General features: G+C 43.9%; 1 protein-coding gene across 15 annotated transcripts in view; it reads right to left on the reverse strand.

Annotated features, from left to right (window-relative positions):
• The window catches only part of LOC117354441, a 238,688-nt gene that overhangs the window by 70,401 nt on the left and 156,140 nt on the right, over positions 1 to 12,147 (reverse strand). For 14 of the 15 annotated variants that reach the window (XM_033932006.1, XM_033932001.1, XM_033931998.1 and 11 more), the window contains 3 exons: positions 10,887 to 11,003; positions 10,648 to 10,803; positions 3,273 to 3,371 (listed from right to left, as the gene is read on the reverse strand). In XM_033932006.1, coding sequence (XP_033787897.1) covers positions 3,273 to 3,371; positions 10,648 to 10,803; positions 10,887 to 11,003 — 372 coding nt within the window. The remainder of the gene's footprint in view (positions 1 to 3,272; positions 3,372 to 10,647; positions 10,804 to 10,886; positions 11,004 to 12,147) is intronic. The other variant, XM_033931996.1, reaches the window with a different exon arrangement.

A 12,147-nucleotide genomic window follows, 5' to 3' on the forward strand; every position in this document is an offset into this window, starting at 1 on the left:
AGCAGAACAACAAAAAAATCCAGAAGAACTGCAAAGATGATGTACAGGGTTCAGGAACTTTATTGAAGAAAAAAAAAAGTTCCTTTCCAGAAAGTGGTTCACATTGGTTAGAAACCGGGACCCAACACAGACCGTGTTTCGAAAAGCACTTCTTCTTCAGGGGTCCAAGATGTTGAGTGTCCGATGTGTCAAGAACCAATACGATAAATTTTCTGTAATCATCGGGAGTGATAGCCTTGAAGAAACCGTTGGAAACACATGGGTGAAACATGTCAGTATATCTCCCCCATCTGATTTAAGACCATACAGCCAAGTACTTTTATGGGAAGAAGCGTGGGATGAACACAGAGGATCTAGAATCAGAAAATAATATTAAATATTGAACTAAGGCCAGTACTGGGCAGACTTGCACGGTCTGTGTCTGTATATGGCCATTTGGGGGAGGATGGGCTGGAGAGGGCTTCAATGGCTGGGAGGATTTAGATGGGATGGAGTAGGTTTTGACGGAGATTTCAGCAGTTGGAACCCAAGCACAGTACCAGGTAGAGCTATGGATTTTTGCCCAGAAATAGCTAAGAAGAAAAAATTTAAAAAATTTAAATTGGATCAGGTTGGGCAGACTGGATGGACCATTCGGGTCTTTATCTGCCGTCATCTACTATGTTATTATGTTACAAGTATATGAATCAATATCTTTCTATCCCCTCTTCTTACCCTAGCACAGTCTATCGGATTCAAGATCTTTGCCTATGCAGATGACATTCAACTCCTTCACCCTATCAACACCTCAAACATCTCAGAAATAAACATTATTAACAATAAACTGGATACAATTAACGATTGGCTTTACACAAACAAACTCTCCCTCAATATTGACAAATCCTGTGGTCTCCTACTCCCAATCAACAATAGTGAGACTCTACCAGGCAAAATTTCTATCAAATCCATTCCTATAAAAATAGAATCAAAAATAAAATTACTAGGAGTTACTATCGATAAAAATCTCACTTTCCACGATCACATCAGCTCGGTTGCTAAAATCTGCTTCTTCAAACTTCGCCTTATCCGCTCTCTAACTTTGATTCTAGAGACAGATGCAATCAAATTCTAATTCATTCTCTAGTCATCTCTCACCTTGATTATTGTAACTCTCTTTATAAAGGACTTTTTCAAAAAGAAATTCGACACTTACAATTAATTCAAAACACAGCAATAAAACTCATCTATAAAACTGGTAAATTTGACCATGTTACCCCTCTTTTGAAGGAAGCACACTGGCTTCCTATTACACACCGGATCACTTATAAAACCATTCTGCTCACTTTTAAAATCAGACTTTCTCACCTGCCTTCATAACTAGACAAGCTCCTCATTCCTCAACGCTCAATACGTCTACTGAGGTCAGCCGATCAGAAACTCTTGTCAATTCCTTCTATAAAAGATTTCTTCTACACTAGGAAAATAAACTTCGCAGTAGTAGCTCCAACTTTGTGGAATGCTCTGCCACAGCCACTCCGATCTGAACTTCAACTCGATAAATTTAAGACAAGCCTGAAGACTTTCTTATTCAGCGATGCTTTTTCCTGTGTTTAGATTTCCCCTCTTATATATTCTTTTTTTTTTCTTTTCTTTTTTCTTCTTCTTCTCCCCTTCCTTTCATTCTTCGTCTTTTTCTTCTTTTCATATTCAACCAACCGCTTTTATAAAGCGATCCCACCCTATTTGTTTTATCCTCTTCCCTCTCTCTCCTTTCTTCTTTTAACATGTAACTTTCCCCCCATCCTTCCTACTCTCCCTCACATTCAAGTCTGTCTAGTTAATTTCTTTGATGTGCACTTTCATTATTTTTTTTATATATATATTTATCTTCTTTTTTTAAATTTTATTGTAAACCGGCCAGATACTTGTTGATGGTCGGTATATTAAAAGTCAATAAACTTGAAACTTGAATGTACAAATAAATGAAAAGCTGAAATTATAAAAGTAAAGATCAGCCTAAAAATACAAAATAACAATAAAATAAAAGTACAAAAAAATAAATCGATCCAGTGACGATTTGAGGCATAAAGCTATCCACTATGAGTGAATGCTGAGTGGGAGGTGGCCTCGCTGAAGATCGGGGATAAGACAGCTTATGAAACCTTTGTAAGAATAAGGTGTTAATGTATGCGGTTCACTTTCTAGCATACATAAGGTGTTTGAAGAACCAATATGAAGCATAACAAAAGCACATGAAATTCTGTCAGAGCTCAGCGCTTCTCAAGCAGTGGCACGCGCTGCTCAGGTGGCAAGTCCGGAACCCGGAATGGAGAAGGAGGCTTGGCAGCCCTTCCCGAAGAGGTTCAGCGGGCGCGTCAGGGTCCTCCCATGCTGTCGTCTCCTCCTCTTATCCGAGCTGTCTTGTACGAATCCACAGCTCGGCGCTCAACGTCCGGCACGGGACGGAGAGCCCGTTATCTTTGCTCTGCACTTGCCAGGCGCCAAGTGCCGAGCTGTGGAGTTGTACTGTACAGCTCAGATAAGAGGAGCAGGCGACGGAGCGGGAGGACTCCGGCGCGCCGCTGAACCTCTTCAGAAGGGCGGTCAAGCCTCCTTCTCCTCCCCCATCTCCCAACCCGTACTGCAAACAATCCAAACCCCTATCCCCAATCCACACTCCATCCACAAAAACATTTTTACATGATAGATTGTAAAGTTAGCACTTTTAGTTAAAGAATTGTAAGGTTATTTTTTTATTCAAGGAACTGTATTTTCCTATAGAATTATTATGGCTTGTTTTTAATGTAAATTGCCTTAAACTAAAAGGTATTAGAGCGATTCAGAAATCTTGTATTAGATTAGACTAGACCAGTGGTCTCAAACTCAAACCCTTTGCAGGGCCACATTTTGGATTTGTAGGTACTTGGAGGGCCTCAGAAAAAAATAGTTAATGTCTTATTAAAAAAATGACAATTTTGCATGAGGTAAAACTCTTTATAGTTTATAAATCTTTGCTTTTGGCTAAGTCTTAATAATAATATTGTAGTTTATAGCTAAAGAGACATATGATCAAGAAATTGTTTTATTTTACTTTTGTGATTATGATAAATATACCGAGGGCCTCAAAATAGTACCTGGTGGGCTGCATGTGGCCCCCGGGCCCCATGTTTGAGACCACTGGACTAGACTGACCGATGCCCTTCTTGAGTTAAGCTAAGTCATTCTACATCTAATCATGCTGAGTTTACTATTCATTAAATAGGCAGAGGCTGTAAAAACTAAGCCAACCTTACCAGGCTCAGGAAAGCAGCCCATCTCCTCTCTCAGATATAGATACTGCGATTGTGATGACGTAGTGCTCGCTTTCCGCTCCAGTACAAATGTGGTCTCATCTAAGACAATAAAATCAGGCGTCACAAATAGCTTCGTTCTAGGTCGCTCTGGTTGTCTTTGCATGAATATAAAAAAAAACATCAGAGGACATCCAGCACACGCTTTCGAGGTGTGTCACCATTCCACAGAGAGCACAACAGATGTGCCACCCCAGTCCATGGAGGATGAAGGAGACAGAGATAACATGCACGTCTCCCAAGGCCCCAATCTCATTTGGAAGATCGGCATTCATTAATGGACTTTTCAGGGACAAATGTGTTTAAATCCCTGCAAGAGCATTCTCCTATGGACAAAAAGGATATAATCAGCCACCCTAGAGGAAAGAAGGAATAGAGGAGATATAGAAACCTGATGGCAGATAAAAGGCCTAGTGGCCCATCCAGTCTGCCCATCCGCAGTAACCATTATCTCTTTCTCTAAGAGATCCCATGTGACCATCCCAGGTTTTCTTGAAATCAGACACTGTCTCTGTCTCCACCACCTCTACCGGGAGACTGTTCCCATGTTTAAATACTTGACTGTTATAATCTACAAACAAATCTTTTCCAGAGACAGAGAAGTGGTAAAACTAGAGGACTTTGTCAATGCCTTTTGGAAGTTAATTTGGTCCCAAATGAATGCAATGTTAGAAAATCACGTTGCCCTATCCTATGATACTATTTTATTTGGAACGTCTATGAGATTCAAGAGTCAAATTTCAGCAAATAACAATAAACTTTTGTTAATACTGACAGGGGTTGCCATAGAACATATTATTGGAAATTGGAAGGACTATACTAAACTTAATTATACCTTTTGGTTTGTCATATTTATAAAATGGAGAGAGTGCTTGCTATACAGCAAAGAAATTATAATAGTTTCAAAAAGATTTGGGGGCCATTGATTGCAAATTCTAATGATTAGACACCTTGGACACCTTTTTATTACATAGGACTATATTTAATGTGGGGATGGGGAAGTATGTTATGTGATTTAATGGGTTTATTCCTGATGAATGGGATGGGTGGGGGAGGGGTCTATTTTATATTCATTTGACAAGAATTGTTAGAATGTCAAGTAATTTGTACGAATTATCTGATTGAATATTGTACACTTGTTGCAAGAGTTAAAACTGAATAAAGAATTTAAAAACAAAACAAAACTAGAGGACATAATATGAGGCTGCGGGGTGGTAAACTTAGGAAATACTTTTTCACAGAGAGGGTGATGGAAGCCTGGAATGTTCTTCCCTGTAGAGATTGTGAAGGCAAAAATGACGACAAGAGTTCAAAAATTCATGGGACAGATACAAAGGATCCTTAAATATAAAAAAGATAATGTCAACACAAAACTCGACGGATCATCTTCCTCCTTCAGTTTAAGCGACCATCCAGTCTGTAACTCCCAAAACAAATGCCTTCATCGTGCATGCCGAACTAAATTCTCTGTGTGAATGATTTAAGATGAAACTAAAACTTAGGGCTCCGTTTACGAAGGTGCACTAGTGGTTTTAGTGCACGCACTGGATTAGTGCACGCTAGCCAAAAATCTACCGTCTGCTCAAAAGGAGGCGGCAGCAGCTAGAGCGCGTATTCCACGCATTAGGGCCCTAGCGCACTTTCATAAAAGGAGCCCTTAGTTTTATAAACTGAGTCATCAACCAAGAGGAGCTCGACTCGGTTAACATTAATAATAATAATAACTTTATTTTTCTATACCGCCATAGTCAAACTGACTTCTATGCGGTTCATATAGAAAGAAGTCTGGACAATCAGCGAATTACAAAATGCAAGAAGAAGGAAGTTACATCATGAATTGGAGAAGCATGGGGAAAGAATACATGAGAGAAGAAAGATGTTACCCATAATACAACGGGGTTATAAGGGGAAGAAAAAAAAAAAATACCTGAGAGGTGATCTGATTAAGCAAGGAATTTGCCAAATAGAACGGTACATAGTACATAAACTTGACAAGGAAAAGTAGACTGAAATAGTTAATTCCCAAAATGTTTAGCAAACAAAAAAAAGTTTTCAGAACTTTCTGGAACAAAGCAAAAGAACCTAAACTTCTTAATGTAAGCGGTAAAACATTCCAGAAGTCGGTTAATTTAGGTTCAAACAATTTTTATTGATACAAACTACAGCAAACACAATGCCAGGGCACCCCAAGGGTGCACAGCGCAGACAATGATGCATCATATACAATAATAAAACCATAATATAACAAGCAGGTACAGAAGAAGAGTAACTGCAACAAAACTACCTCCCCCCCCTTTTCCTAATCTATGCAGGGCAAGTAAGACCTGAGGGGGCGGAAAGGCACTCCGAGGCCCTGGACTCTGATGAGCCACGAAGAAGCCACACCGCCCCCCCCCCCCACACCTAACCCCACAGATCATACCCATGCCGAAGTGCCAGAACCTTGCACTAAATGCACTAGTCGATCATAGAGAATGACACGGTGACAAAATTCATCACTGTTCCCGTCCCCGCGGAAAACCATTTTCATGTCATTCTTTAAGGAGAGGGGGAAGAATAATGGTATGAATGGCCACATTCACTGACCCGCAAGCTTTGCTTCGAAGAATGCTGGTGTAGAAGGACTGAGGTTGAAATAGACACTAGCAAATGACACGGGATTATTTCCCGCAGTTATCCGCAGGGATGGGAACGATGATGAATTTTGTCACCGTGTCATTCTCTAGTCGATCATCGGCGAACGGTGCAACTAAAGACGGAGGCCCCATTCGGGATACCTCATACAGTGGCCATGGCGTCAATATCTCTGATGAGGGAGTCAAGCGTCAATATGAACAACAGGGGTGACAGTGGGCACCCCTGTCTCGTACCTCTACGAATGGGAAAAAGCACCCCCAATCGCTCGGGTCCTCCCACCTCCGGAGTACAATCAATTAAAAGATAAAAACAGAACACCATATTAAAATATTAAAACAAAAGACTATAGCCTATGGCCAAAATTAGTGAGTGCAAGAAAGGTAAATTTCAAAATATCAATGTCCTGGTCACAAAAGAAAAGTTTCAGGGGAACGATAGCCATTTTCTATACTTTTGTGGAACAGGTTTTAAGAAAGAATACTTATTACTCATGAACAAAAGAAAAATAAAAAATGTTGTTACATAGTGATAGGACATTACCTCATCTCATGACTTTCTATAATAATAATAATAACTTTATTTTTCTATACCACCATAGTCAGGGCGACTTCTAGGCGGTTCACATTGGAAGAAGGCTGGACAGTCAGCGAATGATAAGGAGCCTAAAATAGAAAAGTTCCTCAGCAGTCTTTCAATGAGGTACTTTGTCAAATATCTTTCGAAAATCCAGTTATGTGGAGGGACATAATCAAAAAACCCTTCTAAGTCCCTTTTTGGCCTAAGGCCTTAAATGTTGAAAGCAGAAGCAGGGAAAATGTCCATAACCAAAAAAAACGTCTTTTTTTTATGATGGCCTGCCTCTACATTCAACTATTTAAACGCCCAGCCAGTCCTTCGCCTAAAAACTGGATTCTGTAACCGGTGTCTGTCAAAAACAACACCGGTTACAGAATCCCCCCACCTTAAAACGATCCGGGCAGGAGGGAGCCCAAGCCCTCCTGGCCCGCGGCACCCCAAACCCCTGACTATGTTCAGGGCAAGAGGGAGCCCAAGACCTCTAGCTACGCGGCACCCCCCCCCCCCCCTGATTACATTTGAGGCAAGAGGGAGCCCAAGCCCTCTTGCCCCGCCGAATCCCCGACAGCATCGGGCCAAAAGGGAGCCCAAGCCCTGTTGCCCCGCCAACTCCCCGACAGCATCGGGGCTAGAGGGAGCCCAAGCCCTCTTGCCCCGGTGATCGTCGTCACCCCCCCAAGCCTGCCCGTCCGGCAGGCCAGCCGGCTCCAGAATGGAGCCAGATTGGCCCAGGCAGCTGAAACCCCGCCCACAGGTGGGGCCTAAGGCACCTGGGCCAATCAGAATAGGCCCAGGAGTCTTAAGCCCCTCCTGTGGGCGGGGTTTCAGCTGCCTGGGCCAATCTGGCCCCATTCTGGAGCCGGCTGGCCTGCCAGACGGGCGGGCTTGGCACCCGTCCATCCGTCCAACATTTCAAAGGTATGGGTGGTGGGATTGGGGGTGAGGGGGTCATGGGGTCGGTGGGGGGTCACGGGTCGGCGGGGGGGGGCAATTGGGGGTTCGGTCATTGGGGGGGTTGTGTCGAGGGCAGGAGGGCCTGGGATCCCTCCTGCCTGTATTGTAGTGGGGGTGGGGGGTAGGGGGTCCGCCTGGGCAGGAGGGGTTGGGCTGCCTCCTGCTCGATCATGTAGGGGGGTGGAGGGCGAGAGGCCAGGAGGGCTTGGGCTCCCTCCTGGCCCAAACGTAATGGGGGGTGTCGACGATCGCCGGGGCAAAAGGGCTTGGGCTCCCTCTTGCCCCGAACGTAATCGGGGGGGTGCCGCGGTTGCCGCGGGGCAAGAGGGCTTGGGCTCCCTCTTGCCCCGATGCTGTCGGGGAGTCGGTGGGGCAAGAGGCATTGGGCTCCCTCTTGCCACGATATTGTCGGGGGAGGGGGTGATGTATCGCGGCAGGAGAGATTGGCCATCTCCCCTGCCGTGATGCGATCACTCATCTACCCGAACTGCCACAACCCGCGGAAGGAGAGATTGGGCATCTCTCCAGCCGCGGGTCGCGGCAGTTCGGGAAGAAGAGTGATTGCATCGCAGTAGGGGAGATGAGGCATCTCTCCTGCAGCAATGGTTGCGGTGGGTGGGTAGGTTGCCGGGCCGCTGAACTGATCGCGCCAGCCACCATCAGCTCAGCGGCCTCTTTTTCGGCACTTAGATCTGTTTTGACTTCGTCTAAATCAAAAACGTATAAGTGCCGACTAGGCAACCTGCCTAGGGTTTTGGTTATACCTGCTGCATGCCTAGGTGTAGGTCGGCCCACCTCACACCCACCACTTGCCTTTTCCCCTCCTCTAAACACGCCTCTTTTCTCTCTGTGCGTTTAGTAGCAGGGGAAAGGCCTAAGCTGGTTTTAGATACATCTAAAACCAGCTTTGGTTATGGGTACTTGGACGATCAGGCTTTTTGATCGTCCAAGTAGCCATTTAGGACACTTTAATTTAAACTTTTGTTTTTTTGATTATGAACCCCATAGTATTGTACTTCTTGCTCTCACAATTACAACTTCAATCTAGCGTTATTTCAGCAGGATTTATGCTTGTATTTTATTTAAAAAAAACAAACAACAAAAACTTAAGTGCCTATGTGTTTTTATAGAATAGATACCTGTTCCACCTTTTTACTCTTAGTTAGTGCATTTAAGTATCTTCTGTGGTGTTTGGTCTCCTGGGGGGGAGGGGAGCTATAGGGTGGGAGGAACAAAAAGGGAAGACTGGAAAGAATTTGTTATAAGAACATAAGAATAGCCTTATTGGATCAGACCCATGGTCCATCAAGTCCAGTAGCCTGTTCTCATGGTGGCCAATCCAGATCCCTAGTACCTGGCCAAAACCCAAGGAGTAGCAATATTCCATGCTACCGATCCAGGGCAAGCAGTGGCTTCCCCCGTGTCTTTCTCAATAACAGACTATGGACTTTTCCTCCAGGAATTTGTCCAAACCTATCCACTCTTACCATATCCTCTGGCAACGCGTTGAGAAGTGTAAAGTATTGCATGTGGGAAGCAGAAACCCGAGGTACAATTATATGATGGGAGGGATGTTATTGAATGAGAGTACCCAAGAAAGGGACTTGGGGGTAATGGTGGACATGACAATGAAGCCGACGGCACAGTGCGCAGCGGCCGCTAAGAGAGCGAATAGAATGCTAGGTATAATCAAGAAGGGTATTACAACCAGAACGAAAGAAGTTATCCTGCCGCTATATCGGGCGATGGTGCGTCCGCATCTGGAGTACTGCATCCAATATTGGTTGCCATACCTTAAGAAGGACATGGCGTTACTCAAGAGGGTTCAGAGGAGAGCAACACATCTGATAAAAGGGATGGAAAACCTTTCATACGCTGAGAGATTGGAGAAACTGGGTCTCTTTTCCCTGGAGAAGAGGAGACTTAGAGAGGATATGATAGAGACTTATAAGATCATGAGGGGCATAGAGAGAGTAGAGAGGGACAGATTCTTCAAACTTTCGAAAAATAAGAGAACAAGAGGGCATTCGGAAAAGTTGAAAGGGGACAGATTCAAAACGAATGCTAGGAAGTTCTTCTTTACCCGTGTGGTGGATACCTGGAATGCGCTTCCAGAGGATGTAATAGGGCAGAGTACGGTACTAGGATTTAAGAAAGGATTGGACAAATTCCTGCTGGAAAAGGGGATAGAGGGGCATAGATAGAGGATTACTGCACAGGTCCTGGACCTGTTGGGCCTCCGCGTGAGCGGGCTGCTGGGCACAATGTACCCCAGGTCTGACCCAGTGGAGGGATTGCTTATGTTCTTATGTTAACTATTCTCTAAGTGAAAAAAAATTCCTCCAATTGGTTTTAAAAGTATTTCCCTGTAACTTCATCGAGTTCCCCCTAGCCTTGTAAATTTTGTGTGGAGTGAAAAATCGATCCACTTGTACCCGCTCTGCACCACTCAAGATTTTGTAGACTTTAATCCTATCTCCCCTCGGTCGTCTCTTTTCCAAGCTATTTACATTTGGAGTGTACATAGGCTGGTTCAATTTGAGCTTGGGACTCGGCTATTTATGGTAATCTGGGGATTTTAGGAAGGATTTGACCGGCGACATTTGAGGGAATAGGTGGCAGAGACAGTTATAGTCATACGACAGTTACATTATCATGTCCTTAGATGGGGGGATTTAGAGGCAATGGAGGAGAGAGAGACAGATGTTTCGCTGTTGCTGGTTCACCTTAATTACAGTATATGAATACAGTAGATGAATGTTGACTAGAGCAGAACCTATTATATATTGAGAATGTTGTTCATATTTTTGTCTGATAGCTGCTGTTTGGAAGTAAGAGAGGGGAGAATAGTTTATGGGGTGGTCTGGGGATAGTCTTAAACCCAGAACCTGACTCCAGGCTTTTCTGGACAACTTAGGCTCTTGCTTATTGATAATATTGGGGTCCTTTTATTAAGGTGCGCTATCCGATTTAGCGCACGCCAAATCTTTGCGCGCAGTGGATACCTTAGCATTTAGCGCACTTAATAAAAGGACCCCATTATTAGCTAGCTGTTTTGCCCACCGACTCTCCATAAGAAGTTGTTTTTGGTTCTTAATAAAAAACTGTTTCAAAATAAGATCTTCTGTGCGCTATAGCAAGGTATCCCTACCAGCGTCCGCTCTGCTGCACTTCCTTTTGCCACACGTTTCTTGCGTACGGTCAGTGGTCGGGTTGTTCACCACGATAAGGGGACTGACGGATGCAGTCTCAGCAAAGTCACTGACCACCTTCTCTATTCCACTGAGGGCGGAATAGGAGGAATCCACTGCAAGAAAGGATCAAAATGTATCAAGACACGCAAACCTTCAAAGAGTATTCTGAGCTGGGACATTGTTAAAACCACCTTACCGTTTTCCAAAGACCAGCTTGTGTCATCACTCAAGACCGAATCTCCAGACCCAATAATGCTCTCAGCCAGGTCTTGCGGACATGTGGCATCATCTAGGGCGAGGTCAGAAAACAGTCCTGTTTTAAGAGATAAAGATGGAACCACGGAGTTCCCACTTCATCTCTATTTTTAGAGTAAACAATTTTTATTGATGGCAACCAACAAATACACAGCAGTGAAATGTCAAAAAGCATACAGACATGAAGTGTCCAACATCCAGAGTCATCAAACATTTTTCCAATAAAGTACACGGTAGGAAATGAAACAGTAAGACCCCCCATATCTCCCCCCAAGACCCAAACCGCAGACAATGGTTCAAACCAGACTACTAGAATGACCCCTCCCAAGATACCATCCAAGGGCTTCTACTCTTATAGCACTCGGATTAGGCTAGTAAATCAATGTCTGCAACCAAACCATAACTCAAGATATCCCACAGAGTCTCAAAACAGGAGAAGTAGTACAGCTAACCCCCCCCAATTCCCCCCTCCCCTAATCCCAGCTGAGGTCTACAGTTTAGGGCAAAACAAATTGTAGTCATCTCTATTTTTAATCCAGAAATATATTAGAAAACTTGGACTCACAATTGTTAATTTTTTTTAGGGAAGATTAGGTTCTTATCTCGATAATCTTCTTTCTAATAGAAAGGCATATGAGTGGGTTATTCACCTCTACTCGAGAGTTTATATAGAAGGCATCATCTGCCTTTTTCAGCTCCACCTTATGCGTCACTGGGCTGGGCTGCTTCTCCTCAGTTCATACTAAAGCAGTTGATAACCACTTTAAGAGGAGAAATAAAGAGGAGGGGCAAGGGAAACTCCCCGACAAAGCCAAAGCTCTGAGACAGTAAACAGGCTAAAATGAAATCTGACAGGACAGACCTTCAAGACTCATATGCCTTTCTACTAGAAAGCTTATCAGGTAAGAGCCTAATCTTCTCTTCTAGTGCAAAAGACATATGAGTCTTGAACCAGTGATTGAGGCCAGCAACGTGCCGGATTTTAAGAGGAAATGGGATACACATGTGGGATCTCTAGGGGGTTAAAATCAAGGGGGCTAGGTCATCGGAGTGGGCAGACTTGATGGGCTATAGCCCTTTTCTGCCGTCATCTTCTATGTTTCTATGACAGATCCTGGAGCTCCAAGACCCATCTTGCTGAGGCAATAGCTACCAGAAAAACCATCTTAATGGTAAGATCCATCAGGGATGCCTCTTCTAAG

The sequence above is a fragment of the Geotrypetes seraphini genome, chromosome 2 (genome assembly GCF_902459505.1).
Source record: "Geotrypetes seraphini chromosome 2, aGeoSer1.1, whole genome shotgun sequence".
Classification (NCBI taxonomy): domain Eukaryota; kingdom Metazoa; phylum Chordata; class Amphibia; order Gymnophiona; family Dermophiidae; genus Geotrypetes; species Geotrypetes seraphini.